We start from the raw sequence: 23,374 nt of genomic DNA on the forward strand, positions 1-23,374 counted from the left end.
AGCAAACAAACTTATCAATGCAACCAGAGGGATGAATGTTTTTAGCCCTCATAAGTGCTTTTATATCGGATATCTGAACGTATGTCCAGAATCTTTCATTGCCTTCTTTGTTCCTTTCATCAGCTCTCCACACTTTCAATGTGAAACTTTAAGTGCATTTATTCTAAATATGTTTTGTTTGAAAGGATTCCTTGTTGTTTCTAACTTTCTGTCATGTCACTAAATATATTAAAGACATCTTGGTCAAATCAAAATGCATTTTTGTCTGATTTTGACTAAAAAAGATGCAAATAGGAAAAGTTTTTCTGGGTATTTTACTAGAAAACAGATTAAAACCTTTTTCTTATGTTTCTGATGTTTATTGGAAACGATATTTTATATAAAAAAAATTCAGTTAAGGGTAATTACTTAGAAAATAAGGGTATGTAGTTTATAAGTCATGTTGTCCATATTGTAGAAAATATTTTATTTTTAGCCAAAACATGTGAGAATCAACTCGTAAAACTTGTACTAGGACAAAGTCGCAGTATTGACTTTATTCTCTTAATGCTACGACTTTTTCCTCATTTCAACTTTATTCTCGTACGATTTTATTCTTGTAATATTGACTTTTTCTAGTTTTATATATTTTACAATTTTCTGATACTTTGTTGTTAAATCTGACCAAACTTCTCTTATTTTGGAATTACCAAAATTGTTTCTATTTGCTAAATGCCAAAAAAAGAGAAAAAGATATGCAACATTTTTTTATTTTCTTTTGTAACGTTCCTTGAATGTAGCATGGAAGCTGCCTCAATTACTGCTCTTTTAAAGCAAATTGCCTGAGTCTCATTTCTAAAGTTAACTAAATTAGTTGATAATTTCAATAATTGATCACAATTAATCATTTCAGCCCTAAATTAAAAATAAATCCAGAAAATTAAGAGCATCTATTTAACAGTTACACAAAATTAAAGTGCTTTACGTAAATATTTCTTATTAGAGACAAGCAGAGTGAAGAACTGCACCTTTACATTGATTCAGATTTTATTGACAGTTTGACAAAATGGCAAATTAAACAGACCATTACTGTAGCGACAGCGTTTAAACGGTTAAAATATCATGAAAGAAGAAGACATACAAACAGGAAAGCACAGACTGGTTCTCAGAAGTCACCAAAACAAACATGGCACTTTGATTTGGGCCGCCCGGTTCTGAAACTACAACATGGAGGAGGAAACGACTGGAGAGAAGAAAACCAGATTCCTCATCTTTCCCACAACCTTGAACCAAGCAGCGTTAGTGCGAAGTAGAAGGTATTTAGAGCGTTTTCACCAGAAACTGTAATAAAGTACAGAAATAACGGAGCTCAGGAGGTTTCACTGGGACTTTGCTCCATGTTTCATATCGCAGCTTGAAAATACGACAATATTAAATATTTCAGCTGGAAGCCATTAAGCAGTCGCAGTAAAAAGTCACAAAAAACAAAATACAACCGAGTATTTTTGGTTTAATTTACAGTTTTAATACTTTAGTACATTTGAAATGAGACGACTAACTTACAGGTAACTTTTCAGCAACATGTAGAAGCTTGTTTTAACTAAAGTAAAAACTTTTAACTCTACTGGCAGACTGTTTCATTTACCAAGGGGCAGGAGGCCGTTACCTAGCAACCCCAGCCCGTTACCTAGCAACCAGTTCAACTGGCAGATTTTTTCACTTATAACAAGTAAAACACCAGTGGAACTAGAACTTTCTGATAAATATTCATGAATTATTAACTTAAAACTAGCTCCTATTTCTTGCTGAAAAGTTTTTATAAGTTAGTTTTGACTTATTTCGAGAATACTAAGATATTTCCACCAGAAACAACCAAAATGCTCTAAGCATTTGTGTTTTTGCAGTTCAAACAGAGTTGATGGAGGTTCTGACCCGGTGAATGAAGGCTTCATGATGTCGCTACGGTTCAAACAAAAATATAAAATTAAAGTAAATTAAGGTTCAGCAAATACAGTCGAGGTTTAAATCATCTCTGAAAAATTTTCTTAAGATTTAAGCAGAACCCACAGAATCATCTCAGTTCATTGTTTTTCACTTCAACAAACACAGAAAAGCTCAAATTGAAATAAAAATCCTTTGACTCAATCTGGAAATCACATCTACTTACTGAATTCATAGAAGATTCTAGATTTTTAGATTTAAAACTTCTTATAGTTTCATTTTACTCTGAGTAGTCATAATTATGTTTACTGACACAAATAAGGCTGAAAGTGGTCTAAGACTGTCAATAATTCAGCTGAAAATGCTAAACTTATATATAGACACATTATTTACAGACTGATTCATAATACTTTATACTCAAGATAAATAAAATCTAATTTTTAAATATCAAATTGGTATGTTTGGATGATCATGGCCAAGATAGTTTTGAAAAGTAAGACACGAAAGTTCATAGCCTAACAAGATGAGTTCTATATCCAAGCAGAAAGTTAAGTGGAAGGAAAAAATACTGCGGTTAAAAAAACAAAACATTAGAGAGTAAATGCTTTTCCTTTTCAGTAGACAACTCCTAGGTTTTTGTTTCCCTCTTTTTAAATTGAATTACTGAAATATGTTTAGTTTTCAGTGAGACTCTAAATTACGGAGATGAACCTGGAGGTGAGAAACGGATCAAACCCAGGTTGCTTCTGATGAGGAAACCAGAGATTAAACCCAGGTTGCTTCTGATGAGGAAACCAGAGATTAAACCCAGGTTGCTTCTGATGAGGAAACCAGAGATTAGAGCAGCTTTGGTTGAACCTGATTTTCACGTTCGTCTGCATCAACAAGCGATTAACGGATCGTTTCTTTTCCCGGAGCAGGTTTGGTAACGGAAACAGTTTTTCTAGTGCAAAGAACGAAATCAGAGCTCATCTGACATCCACCGGTTTGTTTGGAGCAGATTTACAAAACCAGTAAACAACAAATAAATTTCCAGTTTCTATAAAATCTCCTTCTGTCTAAGCTTTTATAAGATCCAAATCTTTGGGCTTCCAGCTGGAATCATAGCTGCAGGAATCTGGATTTTGGCAACAAAACAAACAGAAAATGTCACGATTGTGGATGAAACAGGATTTCTTTCTCATTTATGACACTAAAGTGAGAATTTTCACTGCAAAAACAAAATCAAAAACAGTATTTTTAGTCTAGTTTTTATTGAAAATATCTTAGTACACTTTAAATAAGACAAAACCAACTTACAATAAATATTTCAGCAAGGAATAGAAGCTTGTTTCATGTAAATTATTCTACTTGTAGGGGAAAATTGTGTTATAAGTCTAATAATCTGCCAGTGGAACCAACACGTTTTAATAAATATGAAGGAATTATTGACTTAAAACAAGCTACTATCTTGCCGAAAATGTTACTTGTAAGTTAGCTCACTTAAAATAAGACAAAACTAAGACATTTGAACTAGAAACTAGACTGAAAATACTTGGTAAGACTTTGCTCTTTTTGAAAAATATTATGTTTGTGAACTTTACAGCTTTTTTTCCTCTATGACACTTCAAAAACAAAATCTTGGCCTAGTTTCTAATGCAAATATTTTCGTATTCCTGAAATAAAGTGTTTCAGCAAGACATTTTTCCCATTTTGTAAGTGAAATAATCTGCCAGTGGAACTCGAGCTGGTTGCTAGGCTGGTGTTGCTAGGTAACGCCAGCTACAGTATGAAATAAGTGAAAAAATCTTTTCTTTTTAAATATTTTTTTAACAATATTAAGGAATTATTTACTAAAAACAACCCACTATATCTTACTGAAAACTTACTTGTAAGCTAGTTTTGTCTTATTTCAAGTGTATTAAAATATTTGTTCGAAAAACGAGGCCAAAAATACTTGGTAAGATTTTGTGTTTTTGCAGTGTTAGAGTTTCTGCCATTTAAACGGAATAAAACGAGTAAGAGTAAGACCTCCTGCTTCAGAACCCCAGCTTTGGTTCTGATGTTTCAGGAACCAAACAGGGAGCAGGAAATGAAGCCTGGCTGTACAGACTGAGGTTCTTACAGCGGCGTAACGTTTTGGGTCAAGTTCTGTTAGACGAGACCAGCTTTATATTCTGGAGCTCATAATTAAACAGTTCAGTGACCTTTTCAATGCATTCTGTGAAACGTTCAGATTTTCTGCAATGCAGCAACACGGCTGGGAGAACAGGGTCAACGACGAGCGAAGACAAGATGGAGGATTCAGGAAGCTGACATTTCGGGGCTGTCAGCATCAATGGTCTGACTGACTACCCCTCTCTGTTTGGAAACAACCACAAAGATAACCCAATAGAGGGCGCTGCTGAGCAGAGTCGCAGTTAGAGATAGCTGTAGCGATTCCCAACCAACGTATCAGAGGCGTTTAACATTATTCAGATGGAAAAGGTCCAAAACTCACGATTTCTTTGGTAAGTTTCTATCAACGTTTAAAAAACTGAAGTAAATGAATTATTCCAGTGGTAGCTTGGAAATATAGCAATAAACCTTGAGGTTTTATTCATTTTATCAAGTTAAGACCACAAACTTTACTGTATGCACTGCAAAAACACAAAATCTTACGATTTAAGTTTGGTCAAGTTTATAGACCAAGTTGAAATAAGACAAAACCAACTTTACAAGTAACATTTGAGCAAGATGTAGGAGCGACTCCCAACCAATACCAAGTCAGTACACAGACTTGGTATTTCATGAAATTATTCACTTGTTTTAAGTGAATAATTCCTTAATATTAAATATTAAAAAGTACTATTTCCACTTATAAAATGAGAAAAATGTGTAGTTATAAGTGAAATAATTTCCAAGTGTTTCTGGTGCTTTTTAAAAAAGTCGATATTATGACAACTATCTTGCTGAAAAGTTGCATGTAAGTTAGTTTTGTCATATTTAAAGTTTACTGAGATATTTACACAAGAAACTAGACCAAAAGGGTTTAGTGTTTTTGCAGTGAATTAATGGAATTTTACGCAACAGACCAAATAAAATCAAATTCATGCTACTTCGTTAGCGTGAATTTGCCAGTTCCACCAGCAAATTATTTTACTTATAAAATGGTAAAAATGTCTTGTTTACAGTGAAATAACCTGCCAGTTCAACTACTAGTTTTTCTTATCAATACTAATGAATTATGGACTTGAAATCAGCTGCTATATCTTGTTGGAAAAATACTGTTGTTTTTTTTCCCCTTTATTTTAAGTGTACTAAGATATTCGCACTAAAATTTAGACAAAAAATACTTGGTAAGATTTTGTGTTTTTGCAGTGCACGCCGCTAGGGGAGTTTAGATCAAAACATATCATTGTGTTAGGATGGCCTAGTCAAAGTAAATCTGTGTCAACACTTAAAAACTGATATTCAAAGTCATTCTAAGTCCAATCTGAATGAGTTTGAGCTACTTTGTAAAGACGAATTGGCAAAAATTACTATTTAACTTTCACTTTATAATTTTGAACATTTGTCTGTCACATAAAATCCCCCAAAAATTGAAAAATTCTGGATTTAAGGTCCCAAAATGTGAAAAGGTTTGAGTTCTGAATACTTTTGGTGACGTGTAAATAAGTGGGGGACAAACCAACCAACCACTGGCCTCCAAACTGTTAGAAAATGTGTCTGAATGATAATAAAATAAAATAAAAACGTACGGCTTCACTCGCTGTCAAAATTATCTCACGTAATTAAATATCTGACTGAAGGTTTAAAGTATTGGCAACAGTTAAGCTTCCGTTTCTCATTAATTAATAAAATCGACCGTAGAGCAGCAGTTAGACAGTTTATAGGTAAAGACCTCGGTTACTGCGGTGAGCCCTTCATGGAGGCGGGTCCGTTCTTCAGCTGGACCCAGCCGGTCCAACGGACTCCCTTTGTTTACGTTTTCCCGACTGGAGGACACAGACCTGCTGGACGAAAGCAGCCATGTTTGGCGTCCAGCTAACTCAGTGTGCGAGACACGCGAGACTCCGAGGCGCTAAACAGGAAGAGATTATAGGATGACGCAGTCCGACTCCTTCTCCCTTCTTCTGGCTTGCTGCGACCCCTGACCTCTGACCTGGAGAAAACACAGACAACACAGTCACGTTTGGAAGACAACAATACTACTGACTGTCATGTTTTTTTCTAATGGATTAGGAAACTCAGGGCTATCAGTTATGAGCTAAAATAAAATATTAGCTGCGCTAAAGAACTAATCAAACATTAGTCCTGCTAATGCTAAAGTGCTACACCAACATGGTATTTAGCATAAGCTAAAGCGCTACACCAACATGGTATTTAGCATAAGCTAAAGTGCTACACCAACATGGTATTTAGCATAAGCTAAAGTGCTACACCAACATGGTATTTAGCAGAAGCTAATGCTAACACAGTACACAGACTTGGTATTTCATGAAAGCTAAAGGGCTACTCCAGCACAGCATTTAGTGGAAGCTAACGCTAAAGTGCTAACTTCAGTAAGAAGGTTGAAAGACTAAAACCTTCTTATTTCAAACGATTTTTGCACTAGAAACCAAATTCCTTGGTGAGGTTTTGTGTTTTCAGCGCTCTGAGCAGCTGATACCTGCTGCGGCGTCGGTGTTGGCCCCGCCTGTTGCTGCTGCTGCTGAAACTGCTGCTGCTGCTGGTACTCCTCCTGCTGCAGCTGCCGGGCCAACTCCAAGTCACTGAGAGGTCCAGGAGGGCCTTCCTGCTGCTGCTGCAGGGAAACGGCGACCAGGTAGTCCTGAAGCGAAACAATCGATCAATAACAATAATCAGGGTAACAGGGAGTCCGAGAGGCGGAGGAGTCCTGACCTGGTCGATCTGCCTCTGCTGCTCCTGGCTGCTGGGCGGCAGGTGGGCGGCGGCCGGCGAACGCTCCGGCGCGTGGCTCAGCCTGAAGTCGGAGTTGCAGAAGTTTCCGTCTCCTTCGACGTTGTGGAGAGATTCCCAGACCATGCTCTCCTCCTGCAGGAAGCCCTGATCCGTCACCAGCAGGTACAGGTGGCCCTGAGGAGGACGCAGAGGGCAAAGGTCATTTTCACCCTCAGGACAGCTAAATAAAACAAACATTATCTGACATTTTTATTTATAAACATATTCTACAGGAAATATGTTGTAATTTTTAAAGGGCAACAATTTTATTCCTATTAATTCATTTATCTTCTCTTTATCTACTTAGGTATTTATTTTTGTTTTTTTTATTAATCACAGTCACTGCGTTCAGTTTTATAAGCTTGCATGTTTTCAAAAATTTTATTTTCTCAAACCAAATTGTGTAGAGATTCAAATTTTTCAAGTTTTCATATTCAGGAAAGTTTGAAAGAATTAATTTTGCTACAAAACCTGATTTAGTAATTTATAACTATAATAGTATCTTTGTTCGGTTGATGTACAAAATCTCTGGATTAAAAAAATATCAGTATATTACTAATATTGTTATTACTCACAACTGGGATGTGGAAATTAAAATATACATAGAAAGGTTGGTCTGTAATACTTGCTTCTCCAAAGAAAATAAAAAAAAAATGACTGGTACTTTTAGTTTTTATTCAATAAATAAATAGTAAAAAAAAACTGCATGTTTTTTTTTTTAATATTATATCTGTTTTTAAAATTTCAACTGGTTATTCTATTTCATCATGATGTCTGTCTCCCCCCAGCGGTGTGTGGAGGTACTGCAGGGTGTCTGTCTCCCCCCAGCGGTGCGTGGTGGTACTGCAGAGTGTCTGTGGTACTGCAGGGTGTCTGTCTCCCCCCCAGCGGTGTGTGGTGGTACTGCAGGGTGTGTGTGGCGGTACCGCAGGGAGCGTTTCCTCCTCCTCACCTTGTGTTTGATCATGGTGCTGAAGTGGTTGTTCCTGAAGAAAACGGAGATCTCTCCCTCTTTCGCCGTGGTGTTGAGCTCACAGAGGCCGTGGTACGACAGCTGGGTGGCCGTCGACTCCAGAAACTGCTCCGACACCAGACCTACACAAACACATAAAATTACTGTTTAGAGCAGCAGAATGCGGGCAAAAAAATTATTTTCTTCTGCTTTGAGTAAACTAAACACGAAATATTTTAATAAAATAAACAAAGCAGTCGGATTTTTGTAGACAAAATGATGTTGCAGGTTTGCCAGATTAAGAAAAAAAAAACCCAAACATATCCTACGGTTTCATATTTTTTGTTGTTTTTGTAAAAGGCATTGGATCTTTTACCCTTTTCTTGCTTCTGCAAATCAGTCCTGATCAACAAAATCAGGCTTTTCTGACAAAAATCTACAATGGCCTCTCTTAAATGTGGATCTGAACCAACTGTCTGAACTGGGAAATCAAAATTAGGCTATTCTGGAACTGGGACTCACCCAGAATCGCTCAGAGGGCTGTAAGTGGCCCCCGGGCCGCACTTTAGACCCCCCTAATTTAGAGACACATTTAAAGAACATGAAAATTTGGATGAAATGTGAAAATGACACCTTGAAGTTATTTTCTAAGGTCTTTTTTTGGATTATTAGAGAGGTGGAGCCGTGGTGAAGAGGCCGGGACTCGAACCCGCGGCAGCAGCATTGAACATGTTGTCCTACCTGCCTCTTCAGGTCTGTGTGTGAGCTCACCTTCGCTGACTCTGCTGCTGTCTGCAGAGTGTTTGCAGTCGATAATTTTCTCCACCAGCTGGTTGTAGCTCAGCTTTCCCACAGCAGCCACCGTCTCTGGACTCTAAACTCACACAAAGTGGACGGTTCTTCAACCAAACGAGTCCAAGAAGAGTTTCTGCTTCTATTCTTCCTCATATGATGAATTTACAGGAGATGCAAACTAATGTTCTCCGTGTTAGCTTACTGCTAACTAAGGCTACAGCTAACGATTATTTTAATAATCGATTATTCTGACGGTTAATAGGATTAAAAATTGCTACATTTTTAAATAAGAAAATAAACATTTTTTTACCTAAAATGAAAGAACATAGCATTTCTTTATTGAACCTGAACCACTACAGGAGTTTTTGATTAAAACATATTTACAAAAGAAGACTTTTTTTATATATTAAATGCAAAATGTATATATAATTGGTCCAGTTTTGACTTAATTATTGCTCTGAGTGTTTTGCCCGGTTAATGATTAATCGGTTACTTAATTAGTTGACGATTAATCACGACTAACCTGATTAATCGTTTGAGCGTCACTGCTAAGTCTGGGTTAGCGTGTTACCTGTGGGTCCACCAGCCAGCCGTGGTACAGCGGGATGTTCAGCAGGTCGAACACGATGCACTCCGGTGTGTATTCAAAGTCCGTGACTCCTGTGAAGCGAACGTTGACGTCCAGACCCGTGGACAGCTTCGGAAGAACCGCCATGGCGTCGCTCATGTTCTGCAGACACAAAGCTGCCAGTCAGTTCATCAGCATTACTGCTGCAGGTTTAAATCAAGCCCTGATCATCGGCGTCTCAAACCAAGAAACACAAAGCAAGGAAGAAACCATCACTCCAAAAACAACATAAAGAGTTGCAAATTTAAGACTTTTTAAGGCCATTAACAATGAAACTTAAGACCTGTATCACAGCAGAAATGTGCCAAAATAAATTTCATGTTCTAATTTAGTAGTAGTGTAGCATCGTGTGCTGGCAACAAAAGTGAGCCAGTGGTCAAGACGAACGTCACACTTTCCCAAGACAGATAAAAGCTAAATAACTAGCCAGCTGGTATATTAGCAGCTAGTTATCGGTAGCCACAACAGCACTGAGTCACAGAACACAATAATTATGTTTGTAGGTGACTCAAATGTTTGCCTGACAGTAAAATTCCTTTAAAAAAAAAAAAACAACTACAAGATTAAGTACTCCTGATGAAAGCCAACTTACATTTTCTAAATGAATCTAAAACATTTTTAAGGTCTTAATTTTAGATACAGACCTTTTAAAGGATGCGCGGACATCCTGGCTTCTGTTGTGTGAAAATAAAATTGATTGAATTTACCAAACATTTTCATCTAGTTTCTATTGCAAATATCTACTTAAAATAAGACAAAACTAACTTACAAGCAACTTTTAAGCTAGATGCAGGAGCTTGTATTACGTAAATAATTTATTGTGTGGTAACCTAGCAACCCCAGGCAGGTCTAGCTCGTTACTTAGCAACCCAGTTCTAGTTCCACTGGCAGTTTTTCTCCATGTATAACAAGACATTTTTTCCATCTTATAAGTGAAATATAACATGGGAAATTATACCTTTCGATCAATATCAACTCACAGATGACTGAAATGAAACTCAGTTTTTAGAAAAATATTTTCTGTCATTTCTAATTTTCTTTTTAAGAAAGGAAAGAAAAGAAAAAGTATCAATTAAGAATGGAAATAGAATATGGTGTGAAAAAAACTGTAGCTCCATGATATTTGAACCATAATCGCCCAGAACTGAAATAGAAAGAAAGGTTTCTTTTAAAAAAAGTGTTTTTGTTTTAAGTCTGGATGTTTTTCAGTGTGTTGGTACCTGCTGGAAGTTGAGCTCCATGGCATTCGTCTTCTCTCTGGGTGTGACTGATAAAACACACTCTCCTGTATGACACACACACACACACACACACACACACACGTCGGTAAGATTACTAAATCATTTCTACCTCCAGTTTTTGTGCTTGTTGTTCACAATCACTGTGGAACCGGCAGGTTGTGAAAACAAAACATTCAGGATTTTAGATGCAGTTTTTTAATCTGTTTAATAAATAAGCCTAATCCAGAAAAAAGCCAGAGTATCATTTATTTTTCTGCTTCAGAAAAACGCAGAGATGTAATCAGAAACTCACCCAGATGAGCCATCAGCTCCTCAGTGGTGACCACTTCCGTCTGAGCAGGAAGTTTGGCCTAAATAAACAGAATAAAAAAGTTAAAATGTGCTCAAATCAACATGCAGGCAGCCTTTAAATCTGTAGAAACCATCAAATTCATGACCATTCAGGTAACGTTAGAAGTTTTTAATAAAAGCTGAGAATTTGTCCTCTGAAATGCTTTAATTTCTTTTAAAAATTATTGATTATTCTGATAAAGATTACATTTAAGGAAATGAATTGTACAGTTATTAATATATTTACACCAGATTTGATTATTATGAACATAATTTTCTGTAAAATTCACTTTGAATCAACATTTATTTCGTTTTTGTTCAGATTCAGTCTCTTTTCTATTCCGTAGGAACTTATTATTATTATATTTGGGCCAGACTAAAAACACTATTACAGCTTCAGTAAAATTATGAATGTCGAGCGTCTTGTGAAGTTACTTTGGTTTTACAAATAAATCAACAGCAGACTGTCCTGGTAGTGATAATAATCTGATGTTTGCTACGACTTTATGCTGGTAATATTATGAATTATTCTCATATTATACAAATTAAAATTCAAAAGTATTTTTTTAATCCGAAAGGGAAATTAAATATGAAATAGATTAAATATAAATTATACTGAATAAATATAATTAAATCAATTACAGTTAAACTAAATAGACAGATAAATAGACTAAATTATATTAAACACATAACTTTATTCCTAATAATATTCTGACTTTCTTCTGGTAATATTATGAATTTATTCTCGCATTACGACTTTATTCTCATTAGTTTGTCTTTATTCCTGTATTATTTAATTCTAGTAATTTTACTACTTTATTCTCTTAATTTTTTTCTGTTTCTAAAACTCCATCTTATTAAGAGCCTTAAAGGACGTCTGATCTACCTTCCAGCGCAGGAAGAGCGTGTTCATGATGGCCAGCAGGGGGCAGGGTCCGTTCTCGCTCTGGGTGACGATGGGAGTCTTCTTCTCCTTCCAGGTGATCCACTTCACCAGGTAGTAAGCCGGCATGGCGGGTCCTGGCTCTGCGGCCGCAGGACCTGCAGCCGCAGCAGGAGCCACAGCAGCGGCGGCAACAGCTCCCTCTGTGGTCAGGATGAAAAACTACAGCTAGTGCTCAAACATCATCAAACTTAAACATTACAATTATATCGACATTAATGGCTGTAAAACATCTGTGAAAAAGTGATGATAGTAAACACAAAACAACTCCTTACAAATGTTTTAACTGAAAAACTTTTTTCAAAACTGCCAACTTCCAATTTGTGTAGTTTTATGCTAATTAGCTGCGTTTCCATTGGCCATAAAATTCTGCAGAGTGGAATTGCAAGAATAAATTTGCTTAATGGAAACATGGCAGTTTTGTTTTTTGATAAAACGTTTTTGCACAAGGATGAGGCGATATTTCGCACAACTGCAATTTTCCGTATCATGGAGTCACATGATCAGCAGCTGGATGTTACTGCTGGCGGAAAAGACGAAGAAGAAGAAGAAGAAGACAGGAAGTGGAAGGAGGACGACGCCACTGCATGTTTTTAACAACATAAGTTCATTCACAAGTGATTTTTGTTGCATTTCTTATTTAATGGAAACAACGCAATTGTGAAATTGTATTTTTTTTAGATTAGACAAAGATTTGCGCTTATTTATAATGGAAACGCGGCTAATGACGGTTACATCCAGAGGGATGACCTCACCTGCTGCTTTCAGCGCCTCGTCCGCTTTCAGACTGGGAGCCTCGGCGGACGGAGAGCCGCCTTCGGCGCCCGGAGCGGAGCAGGTGGACGACAAGCCGTCCTCGATGTCCAGAGAGTTTCCCGTGGTCGTGATGCCGTCGGAGAGGTCCAGGCTGGGAATGGAGAAGGACGCCGAGTTGGAGGATTCCCGCTGCTCATCGGAGTCCGCCGCCGTCATCCCAGACGAGCTTTCCTCCAGGTCTGGGTCTGGAGCTGGAAAACAGAGAGAGAGAGAGGATGATTCAGGCTGATTTAAGTAACAGGAAGGCAACAGAACGAAACAGAATCAGAGGATTTGTTCTGACATAATGATCAATCTAAAACATTTCACATGACTGGGCACGACACGTCGGCGTTAACATCGGTACCGGACGATATTAGTCAGTTTTTAACATATCGTACCTGTCCGATAAATAAAACTAGACTGATATGAGAAAACAGTATTTATTTTTATCTTGTTTCTGACTGTTTCTGGTTGTTGTTGTTTTTGCAAAAGGTGTTAAAACTGGTATATTTAGTATATTTATAGTATATTTCACTATATCAGTAGTGAAATATATATAACATCAGATATCTGTAATTACAACAAAATTCATTTCAGATATCAATATCGGTACAAATTTTAATTTCGGTGCATTCCTTATTCTGACTGTTTGCTAAAGTCAAAATCTATTAATGGCAGTAAAACACAAACTTTATGACATTATCAGAACTTTATCACATTTTTACTTTAAATATTATCTTACAAACCTCAAGAGAATCCAGGTATCAGTGATTTAAATGTTGCACCTTAAAATTAAAATCTGTGATTTTTTTTCAAACCAGATCTGATTTTAATCTTTTTTTTTTTTTTGCTTGCTCTATTTTCTAAAAATAAAATTAAAGATTTTTTTTTTAAGTAGTTTCTATTGTGATCCATTCTGTGAGTTGTGTGCCAGAGTATTAGGACCAATCAATGAGAATCTGTTTAATTATGAGAATACAATTATAACAGTAGCTAAAAACAATGCAATTTTACAAGAAAAGCCTTAAAATTAAGAGAAAAGGTTGCTTTAATGCGAAAAAGCTGAGAGTTAATGTTATTTCTTTGAAAAAGAAAAAGACACAGCTGCTTGCAAAATTGCTTCAAAGTTACTGGTAATAATTTGATAATGATGTGTTAAAAAGATTAAATATTTACCAATGTCCGGTCAACAAAGTTTAAATTTTGTGGTTATTTTTCATGTTGGCGTTCCCATAAACTTACAACTTTATTCTGGTAATTTATTTTTTTATTCTCACTATTAATATAAAGGCCTCAATATTTTATTGTGGAACTAAACCGGCACATTAGTAGTTTAATGTCCAAGAAAGCAGAGGTACAAAGAGATACAAAACAGCATTAAGTTTCAGTTACAGTAGGAATAATGGAGGATTTTTGTTTCTCTAAAAATAACAGAACAAAATACCTTTTTCCCATCCAAATAAAATTGTATTTAATATTTCTAAAATCTTTGCTATACTAAATGTTTGTTTTAAAATAAACTTAAACAGAACCCTCCTGATTGATTTATGATTTAATCCCACTTAAAGTAATTTAGGTATTAAGCAGCTGGTGGGTTTTGTTCCCGTTGGTTTGCTCTGCTGGCCTGCTGCCACTCATATCCAGTAAAAACAAAGGATCATTGAAGCTTTTCTGCTCCGTCTCAGTTTCCTGAATATTAACCAGCTGGAACGCAGCCATACGAAATAGAGCAAGCCAGTTTGGCATTTAATGTCCCACTTACTCTGAGGGGACAGACTGTCACCGGATTCACGGCACAAACATCTGAAGCCTCTTTATTTCAGCTCCTTTCCACAAATATCAAACTACAAGTGGATTTTTAACATATATTTAGGGAGTTTATTGTTAGAAACTCTTTAATCTTTCATTTGTAATAAATCATCAAGTTTGTACTGATAACAGCCTGGTCGTACATTGAAAGTATCTTGTTCAGGCTAAAGGTCAAGAGAAATCTGTTATTGTAGAGAACAACAGATACTATCACAGCAGCTGCTGCAGTTTCAGAGAAAATGAAGATAGGACATAAAATTATTTGGGTTTTTTGCTTTATACAGTATACATAAATAAACCTTTTAGAAATATACTACATAAAACCATAGATCCACATTAGCTGTGAAAAGATTGATGCAGCTGAGCTAAACTAAAGCAAATTTACACAGGTTTTAGTTAGTTTAGTCGGCACCATGGGATTTCCTCTGTTTTTACTTACTGACCTTATACTAACATTGCTTGTTTTGAAAACTGTTCTGAAATATCCACATTTATCTTCCACCCTATTATAAAATAATAAGAAATTGTCATATTTGACTCCAATTAAAGTGTATTTTTTGGAAAGCCAATGCAAAAAAAAAAAAAGCATTATTACGACATTTTACTGATTTGTGATGTTAAATTCTGGAAGTTTTTGAAACAACCCCTCAAAACAACTAATTTTCATTTTGGGCCATGGCATTGCTCTTAAAGGGCCGGTTGTGGAATAATGTATTGATAAAACCCATTAAGAAACTGTTAATGTATCAATAAATAGCTGTGTATTTGATAAGTTCTTCCTTAAATTAAATGGTATAGATAGAACATCCAGGTTTTTATGATTATTTTTGTGATTTTCTGCATCCAGAATCACTCATTTTCTGTTGCTAATTTAGAAATATTTGAAAGAAATTCTGCAATATTTGCAGCTATCTAAGAAAATGTGACTTTTTGTTACCTGTCATATTAGCTGCACTAACTTGAAATCCAGTATTTCTGAGGCAGCAGAGGAGTAAAAAGTCAGAAATACTGCCACCTGCAGGTGGGAGTTGGTGTTACTTGAACCCAATGTTTTTCACACTGTAAATAAATAAAATGTGAAAAAATGCTTCCATCTGTAGATTTCACCTAAATTTCAGTGATCAAGGAATCACAACAAACTGAAGGGATTGATTGATATAATTTGGCATCTGGAGAATAGTCGGCCACATAAAAAGCTATGCTGGGCCAGATTTGGCCCCCGGGCCTCGAGTTTGACACGTGCCATAAAACATTAACTTGTTACTGAAATCCGGCTGAAATAAACATTTATTTATCCGTGATGTCGTCTTACCTGGCTCTGCTAATCTTCCTGCTCCCCCTTCAGTCTTTATGTGTCTGAGCTGGACCGACAGAGTTTCGTCCTCCATCGTAGCGATGGTCATCGTCTCGTTTTCCGACAGACTAGGCGATGACTCGGGCGGTGTGGGCGTGGCCTCGTCATCCTCCTCCGGTTCTTTACTGCTGACTTTTTGGACTTTCGCCTCCCGGTTAGACCCATCGGTAAAAACAGAGTCGTTCATTTCTTTGGAGCGGCTCTCCGTGTTCAGACTCGGCTCCTCTTTGCTGCGTCCAATCAGCAGGCTAGCTGGAGCGGCTGGCGGAGCGCTGGATTCTGCCATGATCAGCCGAACTGATGAAACTGGATGCAGACAGACTCGGGCTTTCACTTTCCAGCTTTCAAAGGAGAAATGAATTATTGCTCATGAGATCAGCACATTTATCTTCAGGGTGATTTAAGTGGAAGATGAGGTTCTGTGGGTTGTGAAGAACATCTCAATGTGACCAAATTCTGCTGAAATGCCCAGAAAAAAACTGCATTTTTCTGCCTTTTTATCTGTAAATAAACATCCGCAGAGTTTCGGGTGCCAGTCAGGCTCTCATCTTAACTTGAAGAATGAACACTGGGGAACTGAAAGACCCCCCAAAATAAAAAAGAATGACTGTCCTCTTAGTTTTCGTACCAGGTTGGAAAAGGAACTGAGGATTTTCTGAGTCTTCAGTCAGCAGACGTCCAGTCAGACCTGAAGAGAGATGTTGGAGTTGGGGATAAGATTCTGTATGATCTGCAAAATGTTGCATATATTCCACATGTCTGTTGTTGAGAGTGTAATCTGATCTGTTGAGGCAGGAGCATCAACAGATGAACTTAAAAAAACCTCAACAACCCAATAAAGAAGGCTGGTTCTGTTCCAGTTCTATACCTTTGGAGAAGATGGTGCAAAGGATTCTTCATAAAAATCAAGAAAACTATGCACAACCCTGAGCATCCTCTTCATGAGACTGCTTTATTACCTCACAGCAGAGTGTCTTCAGTCAGAAGCTTCTCCAGATCTGCTGTAAAACAGACTGCTACAGGAGAACCTTCCTGCCCACAGCATCAACAACTCTTTGAAGAATCTTGGATAATATGAGCTACTCTCTTTGATTATTAAAGTATTTTTGAATTGAATTTATTGAAATATATAAAATTAAATTTGTTACAGTGTCCCATAGGTTTTAACATAAAACGAAATTACTTAAAATTTCAGCTTTTGAGAATCTGAAGATGCCTTAAATATCACAAAATGATGGCATTACTTAAAGGTTATTTCAGTGTTTCTGTTTGTTATGATGCTCGACTCTTTTGAAAATGTTGCTGGCCTATATGTGGTCAGGTGACCTCGCCACACCTTGCTTTGTACATGTTTACAATATATGAGGCAAAACAGGAAGTAAACATATGGAACTGTCTGATGTATGTTATCGTTTGGAAGTGAAAGGTAACCGAAGTGAGGTTTTTCCCTTTAAATTAACCAAATGGCTACCTTGACAACGACCATTAGTCAGCAAAACGACTACTTACGTTTACCAGAATGCTTCCAAGTCAGGTAAGAAAACACAGCGTCGCTCTATTAAACACATTTTATTAGCCAAAACTTTCACCTAAAACAGTTGTTTCAAACTTCTGACAGAATTAGCTTAGCAGAGAGTTTTTAAAACTAGCCTCACCTCAAATGAAACCTGCCTCAGCCATGAAACGCCCGTCCTGCTGATGCCTCATCATCATTAAGCAGCTTTCTGACACAACTCCCTGCGTTAGCAAACCTGCAGCTAGCTCCCTGGGCTAACTGCGCTAACTTACCCCTCAAAACAGAAAGAACATAAACTGATATGGTGGAAAGTGTAAAAGACACACGGCGCTGATTGCTGCTGTCACTTTTGAAAAGAAGATATGTTTTAAATGCCTCACCTTTTCAGCATCGACTGCGCCTCTGATCTGCGCTGACGGTAGCTGCTGAACAGGCATGCTAGCTGTTTACATTCCTCCCCGGTAAGCCCCGCCCACTGACACGTCACAGCTTGAAGCGTCGGTTTAACCTGCCTGGAAAAAACTTTTGTTTATAAAATATGGGCCTAAGGTGGATTGTTCTACAGCGAGATCCGGTTGTGCTCAGGACAGCAGTAAGGCTAACTTTTATAGAGAGTACGAGCGGCCATTTGTCAACTCATGCTGAGTTTTTTTAGCCTCGGAAATCGGAGCTCTCGTGCGTGCGGGAATGACGTCACTCGTGTTGCGTTTTTAGGATTTCTGGGTAGCAAAACTATTTCAATCAGGTGTATCTCTAATTTGGAGTTAGAAATAATGGTTTTTTTAAGGTTTGTGCTAGAAATAAATACTGTCTGGTCATAAATATTTGAGGTAATAAATATTTTTTCACTGTTTTATATGCGAAGTGATTAACTTCAAGGAAACGAGATTTATATCTAATTAAAACCGAAGTGTGTTCTCATTTCAACAAATAAAGGCTGTAACAGTAATATGGCAACAATTTCCGGGATATTTAGTGTCCTAAAGAAACAATGAAAAGATGGATGAAGCCCCTTTATGCCTGATTAAGAAGTTAGAGACAGAGCCGGCCCGAAGTATAAACAAACTAAGCAGCCCCACAACCCCAAAACAATGCTTGAATTTGAAGTATATCTAGCAATTTAATTTACCTTGGGCTTGACTCTCTTTGCTTTATAGTTGCCAAGGACCAAAATATTGAACTTTTTTTCAAAAATTACACCAAACAATCAAAAGAACAGATGCAGAAAACCATGATACCCACAAACTGTGGCAATTTAAACCAGGCTCCTCTTGTTTGAAATAGGAACCCTTTTAGTGACCTTTAATTATGTAAAGATAATTTCTAATCTTAAAGTTTACATAAAAAAACTAAACTAATCACTAGGCTGTAATTTTCCTGTGAATCCTGGACAGAAAAAGCGCAAGAATTTCTTCCCAAGAAATGTTAAGAATTTGAGCTCTTAAATCTATTTGAATATAAAGTTAATGAATTGATAAACTTTGTTTCACACATGTTAATGAGTCTCAGGAATGAGCCGTATTGAGCAAACAGCAGAGCGAGGTCAGACACAAAACAAACGAAAACTCCTGTTTGTTTTGTGTCTGGAAACGGAGATAAAACAGAAGCAGATCTTCTGTCTGCACTCAAACAGACATCAGGGGTTTAGTTTTTATCAGTCCAGTTTTTAGTTAATCCAGTCCAATTCAGTTAATTTAAGTAGCACCGTTGCTACTTATTCAGCTAGAAGACAAACACAATTCATGTCCAGAAATCTAAACAAATCATTACAGTAAAATCTGAATCCAGACGGATTTAAATAAAATTGCATACGTCCAAATTATGTGCTACTGGTTTTACACTGCATCCAAATTTATTTCATTATACTAATTATTAAAAAACTAACATCTAAGGAGATTAGCTGACTGCAGCTTTACAAAGTTATTTAAAAGTACAACAATGGCTTGCACTAAACAACCACAAGGTGGCGCTGTCACAGTAATTTTTCTAGGTTATTTGTGTTTTTAATGTTTTTTATGAGTTATAAACCTTACAAGTAACAAAACAATATGATTTCCCTAAAATAGAGATACTTTAAAAGTGAAATGATGCAATGAAAGGAAAATAAACCAAATCTTTATTTAAGGATTACCAGCTGCTTTCAACCCTTATTTATTTTTTCTAGTTTACTTTTTGAGCCTCCACTGCTGCCAAATGAAAGATGAAATTTTACTGATGAGTTTTCAGATTAGTTTCACCGTAAAAGCTGAGAAAAAAAAACTGAATGTAAGCAACACAAAAAATAAATCCTTAACCGTTTGCAGCTTAAAAATAATGTTTGCAGCTGTTCACAGTTTGTAAAATTTAACAGTCAACAAAAACGGTTAAATTCACACCTGAAGCCTTTTTAATAGTTTTTAAATGTGTTTTAATCCTCATGGAAGTCGACTCTTCCTCCTCACTCCACTCAGGACCGGTCAGCGTTTGCTTCTGGAGCCGACTTCTTGTGACAGAAATCTGTTACGGGAAATAGAAGATGAATGATAAATTATCTGGCGTTGTTGGTGGCGTCCTGGTGTTTTTGTTTACAGCGGCAGACCTGCCACTCCGTCGTAGGTGTACGGTTTGTCGTGTGGGACTCCCAGACACTCGGCCAGTTTCTTATGGTCGTCGTGGGCGGCTCTGTGTCGCTCCACGTCCCGGTGCGAACCCTCCCGCCCTGATTCACAAACAAAACAACATCACTTCAACAAGACGTCCCAAATAATAAATCATCACATAAATGATCCTTAGTGAATTTATTAAAGTGAGTGAGTGTCTGTTTTACTGTAGCTAAGCAGGAATTTCATTCTTGAACTTTTGAAGGTCATCAGCAGACAGTCGTCGCAGCTCTCGTAGAATTCAACGTCTCCGGTGTCGTTGTAGTTGATTTCCACTCCGTCCTTCTCCAGTCCTGATAAACAAAAATACACAAATTCAGCTGGTTACATTGAACCAAGCAAAGCAAAGGCACAAAACACCAAATACACACCAAAAATATGAATATTTATGGTGCAAATATCTTTGTACTCTTGAAATATGACAAAATGAACTTACAAGCACTTTTAAGCAACAGGTAAGAGCTTATTTTATGAATACTTCCACTGGAACATTATTTCACTTTTAAGGGATTTTCCCATGTTATAAATGACGCTTTATTGTGTGACAGGCAAATGATTGTTAGTTTGTTTTAAAGAAGTTCTGTTTGATTTTTCACCTGGTTTTATTTATTTCCATTAGGCCTGAAACGATTAATCTGATTAACCGTGATTAATTGATTATTGAATTAACTAATTTAGTAATTGATTAATTGTTAACTGGAGTATAGAGGCTCAAAAGAGACTACTTACTGAAAAAAACTAAATACTCAGAGCCGTAATTAAACCAAAACTGTACAAAAAATACATACATTTAGCCAAAATTCCTCAACTGGTTTAGTTTTAGCTTTACTTGCTAACTTTATTGAATTTTAAGCAATAAAAATGTATTTTCTCATTTAGAAAAAGAATTTAATTCTTTTTTTATTTTAACCTTCAATACATATCTAGTGGTTAAAGTGGCCAAATAAAAAAATCTGTAGAATTTTTAAAATCCAATAAACCAATTAATCATCAGAATAATCAATAGATTAATTGATTACTAAAAATATAATCACTAGTTACAGCCCCAGTTTTTTTTATCTCCTGCTGCTTTGTGTCGACTCTGTCTTGTTTTTCTTTAGACTATCTCACTAAAAATATTCACAATTAACATATCTGTCCTGTTTTGTGTTTATGTTTGTGTGCAGCTCACTGATCGACTGAATGGCCAGCGTGTGGTGTTCAGCGTCGCCAGAGGGAACCGTCAGGTTGATAAAGTAGGAGGTGCAGCGGTCGCTAGAAGTCGATGCAACGGATTAGAAACGACACCAGCAGTCTGCTGAACTTTAACCTCTCAGAAAAGATTTATTGAATCAACTCAAGGCATGTCCTTTACAACTTTTTTATTGCAACATCACATTCTAATCTATTGTTTCCACTGCAAAAACACAGAATCTTACCAAGCATTTTTCATCTAGTTTCTAGTGCAAATGTCTTAGTGCACTTAAATTAAACTACAATTCACTTTTTAGCAAGATGTAGGAGCTTGTTTTGAGTCAATAATTCATTAATTATGATTTTTTTAAAGTATCACTAGAAGATTTTTTCATTTATTTCACAATAAACCAGCACTGAGCCATTACCTAGCAACCCTAGCCAAGCCCAGCTCGTCACCTAGCAACCAGTTCTAGTTCCGCTGGCAGATTATTTCACTTATAAAAAGACATTTTTCCTCAAGTTATAAATGAAATAATCTGCCAGTGAAAGTAATACTTTTCCATGAAGGAATTCTAGACTTAAAACAACTTCCAGTATTTTGCTGAAAAGTTACTTTTTAGTCAGTTTTGTCTTATTTAAGTGTCCTAAGATATTTGCACCAAAAATACTTGGTGAGATTTTTTTGTGTTTTTACAGTGTAGCTTTAATTTAGCTTCAGTTTCTGAGGGATTTAAAGGTTTTATTAATGTTAAAACTTACGAGAATTTGTTCTTCTCGTTGTACTCGATTGTTTTGTTGTCAGCAAGGAGTTTGAACTCAACGTGGGAACTGGTTAAATTTCCCAGTAAACTTTGGCCAACGTGAAAGTCACTGACGGACCAGACCAGAACCCACTCACCGTAAATCTGCAGAAACACAGAAAAGAGGGAATGTTTGATTAACAGTTAGAGATCAAGCAATTATTAACAAAATGTTTTGAAGCAGATTGAACTGCTGGGTTACTGGTAATCTGACTTTTAGAGTAAATCACTGCAAAATCTGCAGGACATTTAATCAGGGCTACAAAAAACACAAGCTCTTAAGTATTTTATGTTTTGTTTCTAGAACAAATATCTTAGTACACTAGAAATTAGACAAACCTACTTACAGGTAACTTTTCAGAAAGATATAGGCTTATTTTAAATAAGTACTTCTAGAAAATTGATAAAAAGTACTACAGATTATTTCATTTGAAACAAGACATTTCCCTCGTGTTATATGTGAAATAATCTGCCACCAAAACAACTACTTTTTAGAAGAATTATTTATTAAAGAATTATTGGCTTAAAGTTCTTAAATCTTTTGGAAAAGCTACTTCTAAATTAGCCTTCTTATTTCAAGTGTATGAAGATATTTAAAGTAGAAACGAGAATAAAAATACTTGTGATTTTGAGTTTTTGCAGTGAGTAAAATGTACAAATTGACATGATTAAACACTGCAAAAACACAAAATCTTGTAATCTTGATCTAGTTTTTAGTTCAAATATCTTTGTGCACTAGGAACAAAACTAACAAGTAAATCTTTAGCAAGAAATAAGAGCTCGATTCTAGTTCCACTGGCAGATTATTTCACTTAAAACATTTTTCCCAAGTGAAATAATCTGCCAGTGGAACTAGAACTTTTCTCACCAATATTAAGGAATTACTAGCTTAAAACAAACTCCCATCTCTTCTAAGTTACTTTTGTCTGCTACTTTTTTGAGTGTACTAAGACTTTTGCATTGGGAACTGGACAAAACATTCTTGGTAAGATTGAATTTTTCTGCAGTGAAACGTTTTAAAATGTCTCATCCTGGTGATCTACGTTAGCATGCGGACCAGAACCAGACTCACCTCATGCAGGTTCTTACTGGGCAGCCGTTTGGCCAGACCCCGGCACTCCTCTGCAGCCGGTGCTGCGTTGCAGCCGATCGCTGCAAACAGCAGCAGCGCAATCTTTGCTGCAGCCATCATCCTGCTTCCAGACCCAACAGTGACACACAGTCACTGAGGCCGGTCCATTTATAATGATCTGGGCCTCAGCTGCTGCGGGGGCCCACAGTCCAAAAATAATGTGTGTTCAGAGGGCGACTTACCTCCGACTCATCCTTTTATTTAACCTTTTTATTCACCAATGGAAACGTGTTTAAACTACAGGCACAGAAAAACATCTAACATCAACACGAAGCCTTAAACCAGAGAAACAGATGATCAAGTTTCATTTTGTCAAACCTCCAAGAGGTGAATAAACTAGTTTTTAGGTTAGCACTTAAAAACCTAAAGAAGAAAAAGACAGGAGTGGGAACTATTTCCCAGAATGCTTAGCGGCTTG

The 23,374-nt window shown here is 36.6% G+C and overlaps 2 protein-coding genes and 1 long non-coding RNA gene across 7 annotated transcripts; 1 reads left to right on the forward strand and 2 right to left on the reverse strand.

The window, feature by feature from the left end:
- The first annotated feature begins 985 nt into the window (after positions 1 to 985).
- Positions 986 to 2,990, forward strand: LOC114156506 (uncharacterized). The gene is made up of 2 exons (XR_003597950.1): positions 986 to 2,659; positions 2,696 to 2,990. It is a non-coding gene; the product is annotated as an uncharacterized LOC114156506 (long non-coding RNA).
- A 2,056-nt stretch (positions 2,991 to 5,046) lies between these two features.
- Positions 5,047 to 17,853, reverse strand: mindy1 (MINDY lysine 48 deubiquitinase 1). 5 transcript variants are annotated; one of them, XM_028036986.1, is made up of 13 exons: positions 17,590 to 17,853; positions 16,322 to 16,381; positions 15,652 to 16,034; positions 12,488 to 12,739; positions 11,676 to 11,875; positions 10,752 to 10,809; positions 10,439 to 10,503; positions 9,162 to 9,320; positions 8,567 to 8,669; positions 7,796 to 7,938; positions 6,784 to 6,978; positions 6,551 to 6,712; positions 5,047 to 6,043 (listed from the first exon to the last, which is right to left on the reverse strand). In XM_028036986.1, exons 3-13 carry the CDS (start codon positions 15,977 to 15,979, stop codon positions 5,978 to 5,980), a joined length of 1,731 nt encoding a protein of 576 aa, XP_027892787.1. In that variant the 5' UTR covers positions 15,980 to 16,034; positions 16,322 to 16,381; positions 17,590 to 17,853; the 3' UTR covers positions 5,047 to 5,977. The 5 variants fall into 5 exon arrangements, with proteins under 5 accessions (XP_027892787.1, XP_027892788.1, XP_027892783.1 ...); XM_028036987.1 differs by lacking the exon at positions 17,590 to 17,853 and adding an exon at positions 17,349 to 17,580; XM_028036982.1 differs by lacking the exon at positions 16,322 to 16,381.
- A 1,696-nt stretch (positions 17,854 to 19,549) lies between these two features.
- LOC114156505 (saxitoxin and tetrodotoxin-binding protein 1-like) lies at positions 19,550 to 23,128 on the reverse strand. Its single transcript, XM_028036989.1, has 6 exons — positions 22,897 to 23,128; positions 21,784 to 21,929; positions 21,020 to 21,102; positions 20,016 to 20,141; positions 19,788 to 19,907; positions 19,550 to 19,705 (listed from the first exon to the last, which is right to left on the reverse strand). The coding sequence occupies exons 1-6, from the start codon at positions 23,014 to 23,016 to the stop codon at positions 19,656 to 19,658; spliced, it is 645 nt and encodes a 214-aa protein (XP_027892790.1). The 5' UTR covers positions 23,017 to 23,128; the 3' UTR covers positions 19,550 to 19,655.
- Between the last annotated feature and the right edge of the window lie 246 nt (positions 23,129 to 23,374).

The sequence above is a fragment of the Xiphophorus couchianus genome, chromosome 13 (genome assembly GCF_001444195.1).
Source record: "Xiphophorus couchianus chromosome 13, X_couchianus-1.0, whole genome shotgun sequence".
NCBI classification, from domain to species: Eukaryota; Metazoa; Chordata; class Actinopteri; order Cyprinodontiformes; family Poeciliidae; genus Xiphophorus; species Xiphophorus couchianus.